At 40.8% G+C, this 21105-nt stretch overlaps 2 protein-coding genes across 2 annotated transcripts in view; one reads left to right on the forward strand and one right to left on the reverse strand.

Annotated features, from left to right (window-relative positions):
* The window catches only part of LOC128641367 (retinol dehydrogenase 8-like), a 101499-nt gene extending 86618 nt beyond the window's left edge, over nt 1-14881 (forward strand). The window contains exon 6 of the mRNA XM_053693995.1: nt 14642-14881. Within this exon, the coding sequence (XP_053549970.1) occupies nt 14642-14881 (240 nt within the window). The remainder of the gene's footprint in view (nt 1-14641) is intronic.
* A 3163-nt stretch (nt 14882-18044) lies between these two features.
* Nucleotides 18045-21105, reverse strand: part of IKZF3 (IKAROS family zinc finger 3) — a 147786-nt gene continuing 144725 nt past the window's right edge. Inside the window, exon 5 of the mRNA XM_053698153.1 lies at nt 18045-18992. Coding sequence (XP_053554128.1) covers nt 18307-18992 — 686 coding nt within the window. The 3' untranslated portion in view covers nt 18045-18306. The remainder of the gene's footprint in view (nt 18993-21105) is intronic.

A 21105-nucleotide genomic window follows, 5' to 3' on the forward strand; every position in this document is an offset into this window, starting at 1 on the left:
CTTCATCCAACCAGGCAAAAGTGGTCCTCCAGACGGGCAGAAGTCTTCATCCAGATGGCATCTTCTATCTTCATCCATCCAGCGCGGAGCGGGTCCATCTTCAAGACATCCGACGCGGATCATCCTCTTCTTTCCACGGCCGACGACTGAATAAAGGTTCCATTAAAGGACGTCATCCAAGATGGCGTCCCTTCAATTCCGATTGGAACAGCCAATAGAATGCCAGCTCAGTCCTATTGGCTGATTGGATCAGCCAATAGGATTGAACTTCAATCCTATTGGCTGATTGCATCAGCCAATAGTATTTTTTTTATCTTAATTCCGATTGGCTGATAGAATTCTATCAGCCAATCTGAATTGAAGGGACGCCATCTTGGATGACGTCATTTAAAGGAACCTTCATTCAGTCGTTTGCCGTGGAAAGAAGAGGATGCTCCGCGTCAGATGTCTTGAAGATGGACCCGCTCCGCACCGGATGAAGATAGAAGATGCTGTCTGGATGAAGACTTCTGCCCGTCTGGAGGACCACTTCTGCCCAGTTGGATGAAGACTTCTCCCGGCTTCGTTAAGGACTTCGGCCAGGTTGGGTGAAGACGTCTCCCAGTAAGGTGATCTTCAAGGGGTTATTTTTTTTTAAGGGGGGATTGGGTGGGTTTTAGAGTAGGGTTGGTTGTGTGGGTGGTGGGTTTTAATGTTGGGGGGGTATTTGTACTTTTTTTTTTACAGGTAAAAGAGCTGATTACTTTGGGGCAATGCCCCGCAAAAGGCCCTTTTAAGGGCTATTTGTAATTTAGTGTAGGGTAGGGATTTTTTTTATTTTGGGGGACTTTTTTATTTTGTTAGGGGGATTAGAGTAGGTGTAATTAGTTTAAAAATCTTGCAATTTCTTTATTATTTTCTGTAATTTAGTGGGGGGGGGGTTCTTCGTACTTTAGATAATTTTATTTAATTGTAATTAATTGTATTTAATTTAGTTAATTTATTTAATTATTATTCTACCTAGTTAAAATAAATACAAAGTTGCCTGTAAAATAAAAATAAACCCTAAGCTAGATACAATGCAACTATTAGTTATATTGTAGCTAGCTTAGGGTTTATTTTATAGTTAAGTATTTAGTTTTAAATAGGAATTATTTAGTTAATTGTAGTAATTTTATTTAGATTTATTGTAATTATATTTAAGTTAGGGGGGTTAGGGTTAGACTTAGGGTTTAGGGGTTAATACATTTAATATAGTGGCGGCGACGTAGGGGTTAATAATATTTAAATAGTGTTTGTGATGCGGGAGTGCGGCGGTTTAGGGGTTAATATATTTATTATAGTGGCGGCGATGTCCGGTTCGGCAGATTAGGGGTTAAAAACAGAATTTATGCTTACCTGATAAATTACTTTCTCTTGCGGTGTATCCAGTCCACGGATTCATCCTTTACTTGTGGGATATTCTCATTCCCTACAGGAAGTGGCAAAGAGAGCACACAGCAGAGCTGTCCATATAGCTCCCCCTCTAGCTCCACCCCCCAGTCATTCGACCAAAGGTTAGGAAGAAAAAGGAGAAACCATAGGGTGCCATGGTGACTGTAGTTTAAACAATTTTTTTTTTACCTGACTTAATTGCCAGGGCGGGCCGTGGACTGGATACACCGCAAGAGAAAGTAATTTATCAGGTAAGCATAAATTCTGTTTTCTCTTGCAAGGTGTATCCAGTCCACGGATTCATCCTTTACTTGTGGGATACCAATACCAAAGCTTTAGGACACGGATGAAGGGAGGGAACAAGACAGGTACCTTTTAAACGGAAGGCACCACTGCTTGTAAAACCTTTCTCCCAAAAATAGCCTCGGAAGAAGCAAAAGTATCGAATTTGTAAAATTTGGAAAAAGTATGCAGTGAAGACCAAGTCGCTGCCTTACAAATCTGTTCCACAGAAGCCTCATTTTTAAAAGCCCACGTGGAAGCCACTGCTCTGGTAGAATGAGCACTAATTGTGTCAGGAGGCTGCTGGCCAGCAGTCTCATAGGCCAAACGGATGATGCTTTTCAGCCAAAAGTAAAGAGAGATAGCCGTCGCTTTCTGACCTCTCCTCTTACCAGAATAGACAACAAACAAGGAAGATGTTTGTCTGAAATCCTTAGTTGCTTGTAAGTAGAACTTTAAAGCACAAACCACATCAAGATTATGTAACAAACGTTCCTTCTTCGAAGAAGGATTAAGACACAGAGAAGGAACAACAATTTCCTGGTTGATATTCTTGTTAGAAACAACCTTAGGTTTGGTACGCAAAACTACCTTATCTGCATGGAACACCAGGTAAGGCGAATCACACTGTAAGGCAGATAATTCTGAGACACTTCGAACAGAATAGAAAGCTACCAAAAACAAAACTTTCCAAGATGACAACTTAATATCTATGGAATGTAAAGGTTCAAACGGAACCCCTTGAAGAACTGAAAGAACTAGATTTAGACTCCATGGCGGAGCCACAGGTTTATAGACAGGCTTGATTCTGACTAAAGCCTGAGTAAACGCTTGGACGTCTGGTACCTCTGCCAGACGCTTGTGCAAAAGAATAGACAGAGCAGATATCTGTCCTTTTAAGGAACTAGCTGATAATCCTTTCTCCAATCCTTCTTGGAGGAAAGACAATATTCTGGGAATCCTAATCTTACTCCATGAGTAACCCTTGGATTCACACCAACAGAGATATTTGTGCCATATCTTATGGTAGATTTTCCTGGTGACAGGCTTCCTAGCCTGAATCAGGGTATCTATAACTGACTCAGAGAAGCCTCGCTTTGATAGAATTAAGCGTTCAATCTCCAAGCAGTCAGACGCAGAGAAATTAGATTTGGATGCTTGAACGGACCCTGTATTAGAAGATCCTGCCTCATTGGCAATGTCCATGGTGGGACAGATGACATGTCCACTAGGTCTGCATACCAAGTCCTGCGTGGCCACGCAGGTGCTATCAGAATCACCGCAGCCTTCTCCTGTTTGATTCTGGCGACCAGACGAGGGAGAAGGGGAAACGGTGGAAAGACATAAGCCAGATTGAAGGACCAAGGCGCTGCTAGAGCATCTACCAATACCGCCTTGGGATCCCGGGACCTGGACCCGTAGAGAGGAAGTTTGGAGTTCTGACGGGACGCCATCAGATCCAAGTCTGGAATGCCCCATAGCTGAGTCAGCTGGGCAAACACCTCCGGGTGGAGTTCCCACTCCCCCGGGTGAAAAGTCTGACGACTTAGAAAATCCGCCTCCCAGTTGTCTACTCCTGCGATGTGAATTGCTGAGAGATGGCAGGAGTGATCCTCCGCCCACCTGATTATTTTGGTTACTTCCTTCATCGCTAGGGAACTCTTTGTTCCCCCTTGATGATTGATGTAAGCTACAGTCGTGATGTTGTCCGACTGAAATCTGATAAATTTGGCCGCAGCTAGTTGAGGCCATGCCTGAAGCGCGTTGAATATCGCCCTCAGTTCCAGAATGTTTATCGGGAGAAGAGCTTCTTCCCGAGACCATAAACCTTGAGCTTTCAGGGAGTCCCAGACTGCACCCCAGCCTAACAGACTGGCGTTGGTCGTTACAATGATCCACTCTGGTCTGCGGAAACATATTCCCTGAGACAGGTGATCCTGAGACAACCACCAGAGAAGGGAATCTCTGGTCCCCTGGTCCAACTGTATTTGAGGAGACAAATCTGCATAATCCCCATTCCACTGTTTGAGCATGCATAGTTGCAGTGGTCTGAGATGTATCCGAGCAAAAGGGACTATGTCCATTGCCGCTACCATTAATCCGATTGCCTCCATGCACTGAGCTACAGATGGCCGAGGAATGGAATGAAGAATTCAGCAAGTAGTTAAAAGTTTTAACTTTCTGACCTCCGTCAGAAATATTTTCATTTCTACCGAATCTATCAGAGTTCCTAGGAAGGGAACCCTTGTGAGTGGGGATAGAGAACTCTTTTTGATGTTCACCTTCCACCCGTGAGACCTCAGAAAGGCCAATACAATCTCAGTGTGAGACTTGGCTCTTTGGAAAGACGGCGCCTGAATTAAGATGTCGTCTAAATAAGGCGCCACTGCTATGCCCCGCGGTTTTAGAACCTCCAGTAGGGACCCTAGTACCTTTGTGAAAATTCTGGGAGCAGTGGCTAACCCGAATGGAAGAGCCACGAACTGGTAATGCTTATCTAGAAAAGCGAACCTGAGAAACTGATGATGATCTTTGTGGATAGGAATATGCAGGTACGCATCCTTTAGATCCACGGTAGTCATATATATCCTGGATCATAGGTAAGATTGTCCGAATGGTCTCCATCTTGAATGATGGGACTCTGAGGAATCTGTTTAGAATTTTTAGATCCAGCATTGGTCTGAAAGTTCCTTCTTTTTTGGGAACCACAAACAGGTTTGAGTAAAAACCCAGTCCTTGTTCTGCAATTGGAACTGGGTATATCACTCCCATTGTATGTAGATCTTCTACACAGCGTAAGAACGCCTCTTTCTTTGTCTGGTCTGTAGACAGATGAGAAATGTGGAACCTTCCCCTTGGAGGGGAGTCCTTGAACTCTAGAAGATATCCCTGGGAAACAATCTCTAATGCCCAGGGATCGTGAACATCTCTTGCCCAGGCCTGAGCAAAGAGAGTCTGCCCCCTACTAGATCCGGTCCCGGATCGGGGGCTACCCCTTCATGCTGTCTTGGTGGCAGCTGCAGGCTTTTTGGCCTGTTTACCCTTGTTCCAGCCCTGGTAAGGCTTCCAGGTCGCCTTTAGCCGTAGAGGCTGAAGCGGAACCGCTCCTAAAATTACGAAAGGAACGAAAATTAGCTTTGTTCTTAGCCTTAAAGGGCTTGTCCTGAGGGAGAGCATGGCCCTTTCCCCCGGTGATTTCTGAAATAATCTCTTTCAATTCTGGCCCGAAGAGGGTCTTTCCTTTGAAAGGGATATTTAATAGTTTGGATTTTGACCACACAACGGCCGACCAGGACTTGAGCCAAAGCACAATGGCGAAACCTGAATTCTTTGCCGCTAACTTAGCTAATTGCAAAGTGGCATCTGTGATAAAAGAATTAGCCAGCTTTAGAGCCTTAATTCTATCCATAATTTTGTCATATGAGGTCTCCGCCTGGAGCGAGTCCTCCAGCGCCTCAAACCAGAAAGCAGCTGCAGTAGTTACAGGAATAATGCAGGCAATAGGTTGGAGAAGAAAACCTTGTTGAACAAAAATTTTCTTAAGTAAACCCTCTAACTTTTTATCCATAGGGTCTTTAAAAGCACAACTGTCTTCAATTGGTATGGTTGTGCGTTTAGCAAGTGAAGAAACAGCCCCCTCTACCTTAGGGACCGTCTGCCACGAGTCCCACATGGGGTCAGTTATGGGGAACATTTTCTTAAAAATAGGGGAGGGAACAAAAGGGACACCTGGTCTATCCCACTCCCTAGTAACGATATCCGCAATCCTCTTAGGGACCGGAAACGCAACAGTGTATACAGGGACCTCTAGGTACTTGTCCATTTTACACAATTTCTCTGGGACCACCATAGGGTCGCAATCATCCAGAGTAGCTAATACCTCCCTGTAGCAATACGCAGAGGTGTTCTAATTTAAATTTAAAAGCCAATGTATCTGAATCTGCCTGATGAGAAACCTTTCCTGAATTGGAAATTTCTCCCTCAGACATCAAATCCCTCACCCCCACTTCAGAGCGTTGTGAGGGTACATCAGATAAGGCTACCAAAGCTTCAGAATGCTCATAATCTGTTCTTAAAACAGAGCTATCACGCTTTGCAGGAAACACTGGCAGTTTAAATAAGAAAGCCGCAAGGGAGTTATCCATGACTGCCGCTAGTTGTTGTAATGTAATAGGGGCAGATGCCCTAGAGATACTAGGCATCGCTTGAGCAGGCGTAACTGGTTGTGACACATGGGGAGAGGTGGACGGACTATCCTCGTTACCTTCAGTCTGAAAATCATCTAGGGCCACATTATTAAGTGCAAGAATATGATCTTTAAAGTGTATAGACACATTAGTGCAATTGGGACACATTCTGAGAGGGGGTTCCACCATGGCTTCTAAACACATTGAACAAGGATTTTCCTTGGTCTCAGACATGTTTAACAGACTAGTAATATGCACAAACAGGCTTAGAAATCACTATAAACAAATAAAATACACAATTTCAAAAAACGTTACTGTGCCTTTAAGAGATAAAAAAGGCACACAATTTTACAAAACAGTGAAAAATGCAGCAATTTTCTTGAAATTTTCACAGTATGTACCTAAAGCCTTAGTAAGATTGCACCACTAGCAAGAAAAACGATTAACCCAAACCGGAGCAGCCTAAAGCCAACAACCGGTTAAATTACTACAGCACCTTGCCACAGCACTGCTGTGGCCCTTCCTGCCCTTAGGGATCAGATTTGGGGGAATAAAGCTTCTTTTAGGCCCTCAAACAGCAGCAGGACCCTCCATGGGAAGCAGCATGAACTTCTCCTTCAATTCTAACTGCGCATCTAAGGCGCGAAATTAGGCCCCTCCCACTCCAGAGCTGTGAGGCCTACAAAAATCACTTCTAAGTGAATAAAATTTAGCCATGTGGGTAATAACCCCAGAAAGAACTCAAAAGTGCTTTCAAAGTGTCTCCCAACGAGTATTTCTTAAGCAAAATAATCGATTGCCCTGAGTTAGTGTCAACCAGCATAATTAGCCCTGCTATGTAAGCATTCAATTCTTTACTAAGTCTCAGTACATAGCTTACCCTCCCCACATGGGGATATTGTCAGTCTCTTCTAGCATTATCTCAGTCTTGTCTAGAAATAAATGACTGAACATACCTCCTTGCAGTCAAGCCTGCAAACTGTTCCCCCCAACTGAAGTTTTCTGGTACTCCTCAGTCCTGTGTGGGAACAGCAATGGATTTTAGTTACAACATGCTAAAATCATCTTCCTCTTAGCAGAATTCGTCATCTTTTTTCTGCTAGAGAGTAAATAGTACAAACCGGTACCATTTAAAAATAACAAACTTTTGATTGAAGATAATAAAACTACAATTCTTACACCACATTCACTTTACCCTCCCGTAGAGAGACCCTAGTGCTTAGAGCCGGCAAAGAGAATGACTGGGGGGGGTGGAGCTAGAGGGGGAGCTATATGGACAGCTCTGCTGTGTGCTCTCTTTGCCACTTCCTGTAGGGAATGAGAATATCCCACAAGTAAAGGATGAATCCGTGGACTGGATACACCTTGCAAGAGAAATATTTATTTTAGTGTTTACGATGTAGGGGGGCCTCGGTTTAGGGGTTAATAGGTAGTTTATGGGTGTTAGTGTACTTTTTAGCACTTTAGTTAAGAGTTTTATGCTACGGCGTTGTAGTGTAAAACTCTTAACTACTGACTTTAAAATGCGGTAAGAGTCTTGACAGGAGAGGGTGTACCTCTCACTTTCTGGCAGACTCATAATACCGGCGCTATGCATGTCCCATTGAAAAAAGAGGATACGCAATTGACGTAAGTGGATTTGCGGTATTTGCGAGTCTGGCCAAAAAAGTGAGCGGTACACCTGTATCTGCAAGACTCGTAATACCAGCGGTCGTTAAAAAGCAGCGTTAGGACCGGCCAACGCTGCTTTTTAAGCCTAACGCACAACTCGTAATCTAGGTGAAAATGTTTTAATATACACTATATGGTCAATAGTATGTGGAAAACACTATTATATATATATATATTATTAAGTTCAGTTGTTTCAGCCACAACCATTGCTAACATTTGCATAAACTCCAGCACGTAGCCATAAAATGTCAATAGACAAACGTTGGCAGTACAATTTACTGAAGAGCTTGCTATCTTTAAAACTGTGCACTGTCAGTTTGTGCAATTTCTGACCTACTAGAGCTGTGTTTTAAGGTTTGGGCCAGCCCCCTTAGTTCCAGTGAAGGGTCATCTTAATGCTACAGGATGCAAAGCCATTTTAGACAATTGAATGCTTCCATCTTTGTGGCAACAGATTCAGGAAGGCCCTTTCATGTTCCAAATTGACTGTACCCCTGCGCACAAAACAAGGTCCTTGAAGGCTATGGTTTGACAAGTTTGATGTGGAGGAACTCGAGTGGCCTGCATACAGTCCCGAACTCAACCCCACTGAACACCTTTGGGATGAATTGGCCTTTGGGATGAATGGGAAAGTTAAATGTGAACCAGACCTTCTCATCCAACATGAGTGCCTGGCCTTACAAATGTTCTTTTGGCTTTTTGCAAAATGAACACAAACTCCCATAGAAACACTCCAAAGTCTTGTAGCAAGCCTTGCAAAATGGGGGATTCCATATTAATGCCCATGGTTTTGAAATGGGATGTCCAACACTCTCATATAGGTACAGAAATACCGGTATCGGCGCTGGCAGTCACTAGAAATAACAATAGAGCAGCTGGTTTTCCTAAATAGATAATGACAGGTTTTCAGGTGAACACACACTGTCTGTATGGATGCGATTGCCTTTAAAAATATCTCCAAAAGGTCATCTGCAGTCCGTGAAGAAGGTATAAACACTGAAACAAAAGAAAGACAGGCGCAACCCGACTCAGGTGCAAATCATTTAATATAACGTAAGTGCACAAAAAACAATGGCAACTTACAAACCTTAAAAACAAGAAGTGCAGGTATGAAATACATTCATATGTTCAATGCAGTCTCTCCGGTACTTGCTAAACTTGGTAATCACACAAGTTCCTTCTCCACCACAGCCGTTGAAACCGAATGTGGAAACAGGCACAAACGATTACTGGAAGCAGGTCCGGTAGAGATAGATACACTCTTTCGTCTGTATTCAATCAAACTTTCTCAAGAGTGTTTGCAGATGTCTCAACCGGCAATTCAAAAGTGCCAATGAGCATTCACAAATGTGCGGTGGCTCTTTTAAACAGCTGGTTGAGACGTCTGCAAACACTAACTCTTGAGAAAGTCTGATTGAATACAGATGAAACGCGTATAGGTGTAATGGTCAGGTAATGGTCGGGTGTCCACATACTTTTGGCCATACTTGCCAATTTTGTAGTAGTTTAATACATTTTATAATTTATAAGATTTTTTTGTTGCATTGTATTTGCATGATACTTACATTGTATTTATTTTACTATTATGCATAAGTTTAAGGTAGTGGATATTGCAGCAATGAGCAGTTACTTATACATATACATTTATATATATATTGAATATTATAGAACTGAGTTTTCTGAGGCATGAGTCCAAAATAGTTCAGCGCTAGCAGATAACCACAAAACAAATACAGAGACAACTTGTAAGAGTAGATAGTAGTGGCATGTAACAGAGCAGATACACTAGTAGGTATATCCAGCAGGATAATAAAGGAAAGTATTGGTCAGCAGGACACAACCGTGGGGAATGGCTATCATGTATAGGCCAATAAGACACAACACAAAAAGGCTAGTAGGGCAAAGTCTCTTTTTCAATAACGTCCTTACCCAAAGGCTGTCTAGAATCTGTAGCTAACTGGATAGGAAGAGGCTTGTTACACAGTGGCAGCACCAGAATCTATGAGAGCTTTCACTGGAAATTGTGTCTCAGGAAGGTAAAAGATGGTCAAAAGAAATACTTTTTTGAAGCGGTGTATGATGAATAAGACTTAGTGCTGCTCCTCTTACCAGCACTAAGTCCTTGCATTTCCCAACCTGATAGGGCATTGTCTAAGTAATTGTCTCTTTTGGCCACAGTCCTAGGGATCTACGTCTGGACCTCTCCACCTCTGACCACCTAATAGCCCCTACTTCCATGGGGTCTTCCTGACTGGGGGTAGAAGCTTTAGAAGGAGGCACAAATATAGAAGTCAGCTGAATAGAAGGTATGCTGGAAAGAGACCTTTCCGGTTGTCTCTCAATATGGTAAACTTCCAAGCAGATGCATAATCTATGAAGGAGTTCAGAGATTCCAGTATATTTCTATAAACCAGATCATCCTTGATCCTTTCTGAGAGATCCTTTCTTAAAGCCACTTTAAGGGCTCCAGAGTTCCAATCAGTCTTAGCTGTTAGTGTACAGAACTCCACTGCATACTGAGCAACTAACCAATCTCTACTTGAGGTCTAAAAGAGAGACTTCTGCTGGAGCATTATAGTAAAGGCAAGTATTGGTCAGCAGGACACAACCATGGGGAATGGCTATCAGGTAAAGGCCAACAAGACAAAACACAAAGTCTAGTAGGGCAAAGTCTCTTTATCAATAACTTCCTTACCCAAAGGTTGTCCAGAATCTGTAGCTAACTGAATAAGAAGAGGCTTGCCACACAGGGGCAGCGACATAATCTATGAGAGCTGTTCAGTTGTGCGCTAACTGCGCTCAAAGTAAAAATGTATTGTGCTCTCATTAGCACACGTATTACAAGTTGAAAGTAAAAAGTAAGGACGCCAGCAAAAGACCAAGGCACTCTAACTTCAGGACTTCCGATACCGTGACTGCGTTAATTTCTTGTCCCCGTAGACTTATATGGGGCACGCACTTGCTAACCCGACACAGCTGTAGACCAACTGTGCTAAACCCGAAGTAAGTTAGGAATACTTTACATTCCTTTTTTTCCACAAAGGAAAAAATGTTTATTTTATTTTATATATATATATATATATATATATATATATATATATATATATATATATATATATATATATAATTTATTTTGTAAAATATAGATCTACTGTATATTAATATATACATATATAGATTTTTGAAGAGCTTTTTTAATCATACTTTTTATTGGATTTTATTAAAGCTGGAAATCATTGTCATCAATGCTTCCGGTGTTTTCTGAATAAAGTCTTCAATTTCTTTAAGTAACCCTGTGAGTATGTTCCTTTTACTGTAGGCTGTTTGCTAAGCTATATTTCACTATTGTTGGCCTTTTCTTCTGAGGTTTTCTGCTGAGACCTGAGGTGGGAGAAAGAGGTTTGGCAAGCTCCTTGTGAAAGACTGTGCCACCATCTAAAAAACACACACATTGGAGCCCTTCTAAGCCAAACACTTTGCCATATACCATATCCCTTTTAAAACATTTTTATTAATATGTGTTTTTTTTTAATTAAAAAGTATAAATATTTATATACTTATACACTCACTGGCCACTTTACTAGGTACACCTTGCTAGTACCGGGTTGGGCCCTCTTTTGCCTTCAGAACTGCCTTAATTCTTAGTGGCATAGATTCAACATTACTCAGAGATTTTTGACCATATTGACATGATAGCATCACGCAGTTTCTGCAGATTTGTCAGCTGCACATCCATGATGCGAATCTCCCGTTCCACCACATCCCAAAGGTGCTCTATTGGATGGAGATCTGGTGACTGTGGAGGTCATTGGAGTACAGTGAACTCATTGTCATGTTCAAGAAACCAGTTAGAGATGATTTGAGCTTTGTGACATGGTGTATTATCCTGCTGGAAGTAGCCATCAGAAAATACACTGTAGTCATAAAGGGATGGACATGATCAGCAAAAATATTCCGGTAGGCCGTGGTGATTAAACAATTCTCAATTGGTACTAAGGGGCCCAAAGTGTGCCAAGAAAATATCCCCCACACCATTACACCACTAGCCTGAACTGTTGATACAAGGCAGGATGATCCATGCTTTAATGTTGCCTACGCAAAATTTTGACCCTACCATCTGAATGTCGCAGCTGAAATCAAGACTCATCAGACCAGGCAACATTTTTCCAATCTTCTATTGTCCAATTTTGGTGAGCCTGTGCGAATTGTAGCCTCATTTTCCTGTTTTTAGCTGACAGGAGTGGTACCCGGTGTGGTCTTCAGCTGTTGTAGCCCATCTGCTTCAAGGTTCGGCGTGTTGTGCTTTCAGAGATGATATTCTGCATACCTTGGTTGTAACGAGTGGTTATTTGAGTTACTGTTGCCTTTCTACCATGTCAAACCAGTGTGCCCATTCTCCTCTGACCTCAAAAATGCATTTTCATCCACTCAACTGCCGCTCACTTGATAAGTTCTCTTTTTCGGGCCATTCTCTGTAAACCCTAGAGATGGTTGTGCGTAAAAATCCCAGCAGATCAGCAGTTTTTTAAATACTCAGTTGAGCTCGTCTGGCACCAACAAACATGCCATGTTCAAAGTCAATTAAATCCCCTTTCTTCCCCAGTCTAATGCTCGGTTTGAACTTCAGTAAGTCGTCTTCACCACGTCTATATGCCTAAATGCATTGAGTTGCTGCCATGTGATTGGTTGATTAGAAATTTGTGTTACCAAGCAATTGAGTGTATTTACACCTATATCTTACTCCAAAAAATAGAAAGAGAGCTGGATGGGAAGGGTCATTTATAGCAATAAAGAATGCAAAAGAGTTCTGATAAGTTCCTACATATGCACAATACTATGTACCCATCAGTGAAGACCACATTATATAATGACAAAAATATGGGTTAAAAACATTACAATGGGCTTGGAGAATCCCTGGTATAATTATCTTTTACCCCCAGCCCAGTTTTTAATATTAAAGAAATAATGTAACCAAACCTAACAAGGAGTCTTACAAAGATGTTTAACCTTCACACTCATGCAGGGTACGGTCTTAACGTAAACTAACCTGAGGACTCATGGACAACAGTGATACCTATTCATCTGCCATAGATGTTGATGCAAAAAGTTAAGTAAATATAATTTTGGTCTTAATTGATGAGTTGAGGGAACTAAAATATTAAGGCCATTAAGCACAAAACAGAGAATATAATAGGTCCTTACAGAAAAAATACAATATCCTACTTAGCTGCCCCAACCACAATCCATAATAGAAAATCTTGGCCCAGGACTGTTTAAATTAACCATAGCAGCATCATTTATTGCACTTTATTGTTACAAATTCAGGTCGTGCATAAAAAGAATCATTAATTCATACACTGTCTCTACAACTTTATGAATTATTTATACTGTTTTTAGAAGTCAGGTTCATTAAATAGTAAATAACTTAATGCAACCATTAATTCAAGCACTATATGAATTTCTTATATAGCTATAGTGTGTGTAAAATAATGTTATTATGGGACAAAGTCAGTTTTTATTGTACATACTCAACTACTAGAAAATAAGATATGAATGTATTGATAAATAAATGACTTCCTATTTAAAGTGATACCTTAACAGACTGATCAGTATATACACTTGTGCCACTTCTATAAATATCCTCCCTTTCTGCCATCTTTAGGTCAAGTTTAGCATAGCTGGATGCATTTGGAGAGAGAAGCAGAGCCTTCTTCAGCAACTTTGAGTAGAGATCTAGAATAAGACACACAAAGGTGTCTACACAGGACTTGGTATGTGAATACTTGGAATATACCCACCAATATTAACATGAGTCTTGGTGGAAAAATACTATAGCAATCCATATGAAGAGTGGATAGAGAAAAAAAACACCTTACCTAGATGCTAGAAAAAAGATGTCTGCACAATGATATCATATTTTGCTTACCATGAACCAAAGTATTGACTTTGTAAAATTCAGTGATCAAATGCAGGGAAGGTCATGGTGACTGGCAAAGATTCAACAAATATATAATTATAATACATAAGAGAAGTGCTGAACTGGGGATGGATGGTTTCTAATAGTCCCCACTCAAGGTGCAGCTTATTTCGGCCCAATCTGTGCTTTTCACAGAAGAGAACTTTCCTGCAGTATATCTGTCTGACCCCATCCAAAAGGAAAGTCCCACCCTGAAATGCCAGGCAATTCTCATCTGAACAAAGGATTTGTACAGCCAAATATATAATTATACTTGGCTTATTACAAGACCATTGCTTTGGGGGATCCTTAAAAGGTCATACAAATGTAAGAACAAATCAATTTGGCTGAAGAAAATCTGGGAGCTTTCTAGCTCTTCTTTGAAGCAGAAAAGGTTAATAAAAAGGGTAAAAGCCTCTGTAGAAGAGCTTTCTAAACATCCTCAGGACAACTACCTTTAAGTTGATATTTATATAATTCTGCTGAAACTGCCTAATCCTGTTAAAAAACCTGAAAAAATAGAGCCTCAAGCTTGGAAACACAAAGGCCAGAGACACAACGTGCCTCATAAGTTGTTATTTAAAAGGTGGTCATTGGTTACGGAGCAAAACTACTACAAATAGGTAGTAACAAAACTAAAGCCAGAAAAACAGGGCACAGAATAGTACCAGAGGCTTCTAGGAAGTTTCTACATACTCCAAGCAGCACAAAGCAATACATAACAACCAATCAAGATACAATATGGCATGGAGAATATTGTATGAGTTCCACATTTTATACATCTACTATGCTTTGGGATTCAGGTCTCATATGTATTTTGCTGCAAAAAAAACAAAATATTAGTCAAATCACAATACTGGGAATCTGAATTTTACCGTTACCAAGTCTGCTTCACCCAAGCAGAATTTCTTTTAAGGTTCCTTAGTTAACACAGAGAATCTTGTGCAATGTATCACTCTTGCTGATCTCGCCAAATTTTGTGAGTCAAAATTTTAATTTTTAGGGATTAGTTTCAAGTGTAAATTCTATACTGTTTGCATACAATACTGTATTATGTTACTATTCAGAAAGCATCAAGAAATGTATTTATTTATTGTGGATATTTGTTTTTTCTCCCCCAATACTTTTATAGCACATACAAAATGTAATCAGCATGGAGATACCTCCATTCCGTCACCAGACGAACCAAGTCTACACCCCTCTAACTGCACTTAAATATGCAGATCCTACTGGAGAGTTGACTACTGGTGTATTCTACAAGCTGGTCTTCCAACATGACACACTCATGCACGCTTGCTTAAGGGCCATCAAACTTCTACGTTGGAAGGCACATAAAGTGCAGCAGGGAGCCAGGATTTTGGGTTTCATATAGGATAAAGACTTTTAGCTCTGTCAAGATGTAAAACACTGTTATTTATGTGTAATTGCGATCCTTACATTCTTGCATTTCAAATAAAGATACCAAGAGAATGAAGAAAATTTGATAATAGGAGTAAATTAGAAAGTTGCTTAAAATGTAATGCTCTATCTGAATCACAAAATAAAAAAATTGGGTTCAGTGTCCCTTTAATAAATGTAAAATCACTAAGCATGTTCCACAACAGGCGACATAGTAATGCAGCAGAAACTTCACCATCTGGGTGGTTTACTGCAAAGACTTGGCATCTTCCCTTACAGCCAGCAACAAGAGTGAAGTCCTTAGGAGAATGGGAAGAGGAAGTTACTAAAACACAGCCTGTGACAATCAATGGGCCGTGAGTTTCACTTCCCACTTCCAAACCCTAAAATATCCCCATCTGAACCTCAAGGGACCCCCAGCATTAAGATCTCATTCATTTTAATAATAGAAAAGCTTACAGCGACTATTAAACAAAAATCTTGATCAGTTTAACATTTACAGAGTACAGAAAAGATACATAACTGTGTCTGAACTTACCAGGAAGCCTTCTTATGTATAAGGCTGGAGAAGTTTAATAGCTTGATGAATGCAGTAGAGAGAGAGTGTTTTTGTAAAACAGCCTATGTGTTAGCAGCTGTTTATAACACATTTGAAAAACTCAACAGAATGGGTGTCTGACTAACTAAAGGCAATGTGAAAATGGAGGATACAGCATATCTGACTTCTGGGTCACCAGTCTTTGCACCTGCATTTCCCTGTAGAGACAGATAACAATAAAATGCTGACGTTTGAACATATTAAAGGCATTATTTTTTTTTTTGAGGGAAGAATATGATCTAGTGGAAGAAGTGCAAAAAAAAAATCACAGATAAAACCGCATGTTAAAGGGACATAAACCTCAAACATATTTATTTCATGATTCAAATAGAGCATACATTTTTAGGCAACTTTTCAATTTATTTATTTTATCACATTTTCTTCGTTTTCTTGGTATATTTTGTTGAAAAGCAACGAGGTAAACTTGGGAGCCTGCACTATATGGCAGTAGTTTTCAAAGAATATTATACCTTAAAAAAAACACTAGATGGCAGCACTTTTTTCCAGTCATGTAGTGCTCCAGATATGTGCACACTACCTATCTAAATATCTCTTTAGCAATGAATAACATGAGAATTAAGCAAATTTGATAACAGAGTAAATTGGAACCTTTTTAATGTTGTATGCTCTACTCATTGCTTTATTAACAGATGATATATTAAGCAATGCAGATCTCTAACTTGAACCTAGTAAGTTCTCTCATTGAACGTATTAAAGGGACAATAGAGTCATTCATTTTCATTAGGAGCATTGTATTTTAAATACGTTTCCAAGAAACAGATGCTCCTGTATAGATACAAAATTGCATTTATGTTTGTGCAGTATGTTATTCTGCGTATAAGTCTGAAAAGCCCAGCTGTACACTGACTTGTCCTGTTAGTTTCAGAATCAAACACATTGCATGAAAAAAGGGACTGAATGTGTTAGAGTTTACTGTTTCTTCAGTGCAATAACCACCTGTGTGTTTTTTATTAACAACTGCTGTTAAAATGTATGAAAATTCAAATAAAATGTGTTAAAAAAACAATAATACTGATGAGAGGAAAACATGGTAACTGTTTATTATTTGTTTATTTAAATAAAAAAATAAAAAGTTGAATTAATAGTATAAAAACTGAGTTTTGGTTTCTACATTTGACAGAATTTGCAGGGCTAACATCATACGTCAGGGCACAGATCCGCTAACTTTTATGAGCACTGTGTCAATAACGATATCAAGTGACCTGGAATAAAAGCCTCATTTTTTATAACAGGTTTGAGAAATTAACCATGAGCAAACAGCAGTTCAGATCCCCTGTAACTCCTCTGTTATCAACATCCCACATCAGATCAGACCCCTGGCCCTGCAGCTACTCTGTAAGTCCCATTACACAACAGATTAGAGCCCTGACCTGCAGCTGCTATGTCAGCCACATAACCATATCAGATCAGACCTCTGTAAGCCATATTTTAAAACAGATCAGACCCCTGGCCTGCAGCTGCTATGTCAGCCACATTGCACAACAGATTAGACCCCTGGTCTGAGGCTCCTCTGTCAGCCATATACCAACATTAGAACAGACCCCTGGCCCTGCAGCTACTCTGTAAACCATATCCCACAACAGATTAGACCCCTGGACTGAGGCTCCTCTGTCAGCCACATACCAACACTAGATAAGACCCCTGGCCCTGCAGCTACTCTGTCAGCCATAATTTACAACAAATTAGACCCCTGGTCTGAGGCTCTTCTGTCAGCCACATACCAACATTAGATTAGACCCCTGGTCCTGCAGCTACTCTATCAATCACATACTGATATCAGATGAGACCCCTGGCCTGCGGCTCCTCTGTCAGCCACATTTGACTTCAGATCAGACCTCTTGTCTGCAACTTCTCTGTCAGACAGATACCCAATACCCACATTAGGCCCGAAAGCTGGCCCTTCAGCTCCTCTTGCAGCTACATACTGACATCAGAACAGACCCAGGCCTGCAGCTCCTCTTTCTGTCATATACCCATATATATATCAGACTTCTGGCCTTGCAATCCCTCAGTCAACTAGGTGCTAAAATAAGACTTCAACAGATGAGACCCCTGAACTTCAGCTGCATTGTCAACCACATACTGACATCAGAAGACACCTCTTGCCTGCAGTCCCTCTATAAGTCCCATAATCATATTAGCCCTTAGATAAACTCCTGACCCAGCAGCCCCTTTTCTTCCCCTACCTGATGCCTAGGCTGTGTCTGAATGAAAAGGATAGCAGTGCTGTATGTGTTCCTTAGGTTACTGGCTCCATGTTTAGGGTTTATACATGGTATGCCCTTTTCTAAAGACAGTATGCACCACTGCTGACCAAAAGTCAGCAGCTAAATATATTATAATCTTTATCTACCTGTTCAGAAAAGTACACCAAGCTTGATAACATTATTCCAATGTATCTCCCAATAAAAACATAAGTCTCTTATAAGAAGACAGTGCATGATTATAATTTACAAAACACTACAGGGAGTAATATTTACCCCACTGTATACCTTACATGCTTGCAGTCCATGTTCTTTTTAGATCATACAAAGATGCACACACTTCTTTAGAAATATCAAAAGCAGTTGCATATATATATATATATATTTTTAGTACAAAAGCTTAGTATTAATTTTTTTCTTTCTTTTTTGCCTTAAAAAGTAAATATTCTGCTTAAAAATGCATTTTCATTAATTTCTTTGCTGTTGCCACAAAATCCAACTTATGAAAATGTCTACCTAGTTTTAAAGATATATTCGTTTCTGGCCTCATTCACAGTTATTACTACTCTTCTTTGCTTACTGTTGCAATCCTAGCCGGTGTTCTCCACGTGCTATGTGAGAAGAGAATTCATAGCGATCTTGGCTACGGTGCCCACACATGTTACATTGAAAAGGGTCTCGAAACCCATGGCACCCCATATGTATAGTGAACATAACGTAATCCAGAAAGAGAACATAGCAGTGGTCACACCGATACACACCCAATGGGTATCCATCTTTGCTCAATACTCGTAGAGGATCCCAGTGTGAAAGTCCAGGGGCTTTTAGCCCATCATACATCCTGGAGAGTTCTTTGGGGGGCTGAAGTACACTGCTGCTTCGAACTGGAACAGAACTTAAGTTTTGTGGGTATATGGACCTCTCCTCATGACTGCTCTCTGTGTCAGTGGAGTCTTGAGCACTAGTAATTGGTGAATGGCCTCTTACAGGGCCTGTTTTCTTCTCTTTGATGGGCAGCGAGGGTACATGACCATTAGGTATTTCCATACGTGAGAGGGGCATTGGGTACAGGCTGCTAATTACAGATACCATCTCAGCAGTGGGAACTGGAGAAGTGTGCACCAGAGGGTGTAAAACCTCAGGATTCCGATACGCTATTGTGCTTCCTATATTTTGGTCAATCAACTGCGGATGCATCATTTCACGGTCCTTATCATACAAAAAGCTGTTGTAGGAAACATCAAAGCATTGTCGCTTGTCTCCTAGGAAAGGGAGCAGACAGAGAAAGTAAGAATTTGTAAAGTCGTAAAACACATTAACATTAATTTATATGAGGTACTGTTCATTTCTTTAATTTAACGTACACATCTACAGCTCTTGTCAAACGGCACCTTTAGTGTTAGCTGACTGAAGTGGCTTTCAAAACTGATAAGCAAAAGTTATACATAATCTCTGCGGCCGGCTGTTGATTCACTCATATATGACACGGTAGCATGCTGGGTGCACTAGTTTGTGTTTAACACTTTAGCAGATATTACACAAAGGGCATTATTATATCCCTTTGCTATTTCTGCAAAGATTGTTGCTGGAAAACAGCATTTTATTATCATTATTAACGTTTATTTATAAAGTGGCAACATTTTACACAGTGCTTTACAGAGATACAATCAGATGCACTTTTATACAAAGTCAGCTACAGTTTGGGTGCGTTCGGGCAGCACTCAGGAGTTAGTGGAGGCACTTCGCTTCCAGCGATGACGTTGCGCTAGGTGACGTCACAAGCAAGGGAGCTTAGAGAAAACGTTCGCATACGCAAAGGGATCTGCTGCACAATAATGGACTTTGCACATGTGAACGTTTAAGCTCCCTTGTGTATTACATGCTTAACCCTCTGCAGCCCATTGGCTATTTATTACTAAATAGGGCTAATAAATAGTCAATGGGCTGCAGAGGGTTGAGCATGTGTGTAGCGAAACTCAAGTAGCCCTGCCACCCCTAAATTCACGGAAACAAACGGTGGTACTATGAATAAATACAAAATACCCCCACTTTTTGCCAATACCGTCGCCAGCCCACCCCGTGAGGGAAATATTAGGCACAATGTTTGAACGTCAGGTCTATGTTTTTAGAAATATATATATATATATATAAAATATGATTTTTCGTGTGCTATAGAGAATGTAGCCCATTTATTTTAACTTCATACGCTACGTATGTAGTGAAAAGAAATGGGCTACATTCTCTAGAGCACACGAAAAATAATTTTATATATATATATATATATATATATATATATATATATATATATATAAACATGGCAGCCTCCACGAACAACACGTGTGTGGAGGCTGCCATGTTTCCAAGCGTCTGAGCTTGCTCTGAAAAGTCCCAGCTTTTCCAGCAGGCTGGAAGCGCTGGTACTTACGTCAGCAGAGAGCTCAAAAAACGCCAGGCATCTCACTTGCAAGTGTGGAGAAAACGCTCCAAACGAGTTCCAGTTCGCTTGGAGCTCTGCCCGAACGCGGGTTTTGAAAGGCTCTCAAGCTAACAATCTAAAGGAAAAAATGATGTATGACACAGGAGGGAAGGGAAGAAAAATCAGAGACTTTGGGGGATATTTATCAATGGTCTGGTGGACCTGATCCGACAGTGTGGATCAGGTCCGCCAGACCTCGCTGAATGCGGAGAGTAATACGCTCTCCGTATTCAGCATTGCACCAGCAGCTCATGTGAGCTGCTGGTGCAATGCCGCCCCCTGCAGATTCGCGCACCAGCAGGGGGGTGTCATTCAACCCAATCGTACTCGATCGGGTTGAATTGTAGCGATGTCTGTCCGCCTGCTCAGAGCAGGCAGACAGGTTATGCAGCAGTGGTCTTTAGACTGCAGGCTCGTCAGAAACACAGGCCCTCAAGCTCAACCCGGAGCTTGATAAATGGGCCCTTTGTCTTTGTAGTATGGTGATTTGAGGATATGTAAAATCTGTAGCAGAAAAAATAGGTTTGTCATGAGCCAGGTGAAGTGATAATTGCATCTCAAATCCAGAAGTGATAACAAAGGATTCAGCAGCTGAAATAATGCAATTTCTTAATGGAGTCCATATCTGTAGTAGACCATAATGGAGGCTCTGGGCTAGATTAAATAAAACCTGCATGTTTTTTAGAATAAAGCTGATAGCCCTCTCTGCAATTGCTATTCACCATCAATTTTATACCCATAAAGATAAGGGGCAGAATAACAGAGCAAGGTGCAAGCTCTGCCCCATAGAAGCCTTTTATCCATCTTCCTTTTCAGACTTGTTTTTTAGCTTTACTGTGGTAGCACTTGGAACAACATAAAAATATAAACTACAAAAATTTAGTGACTTTAAAATATTT

This window comes from Bombina bombina, chromosome 1 (genome assembly GCF_027579735.1).
Source record: "Bombina bombina isolate aBomBom1 chromosome 1, aBomBom1.pri, whole genome shotgun sequence".
NCBI classification, from domain to species: Eukaryota; Metazoa; Chordata; class Amphibia; order Anura; family Bombinatoridae; genus Bombina; species Bombina bombina.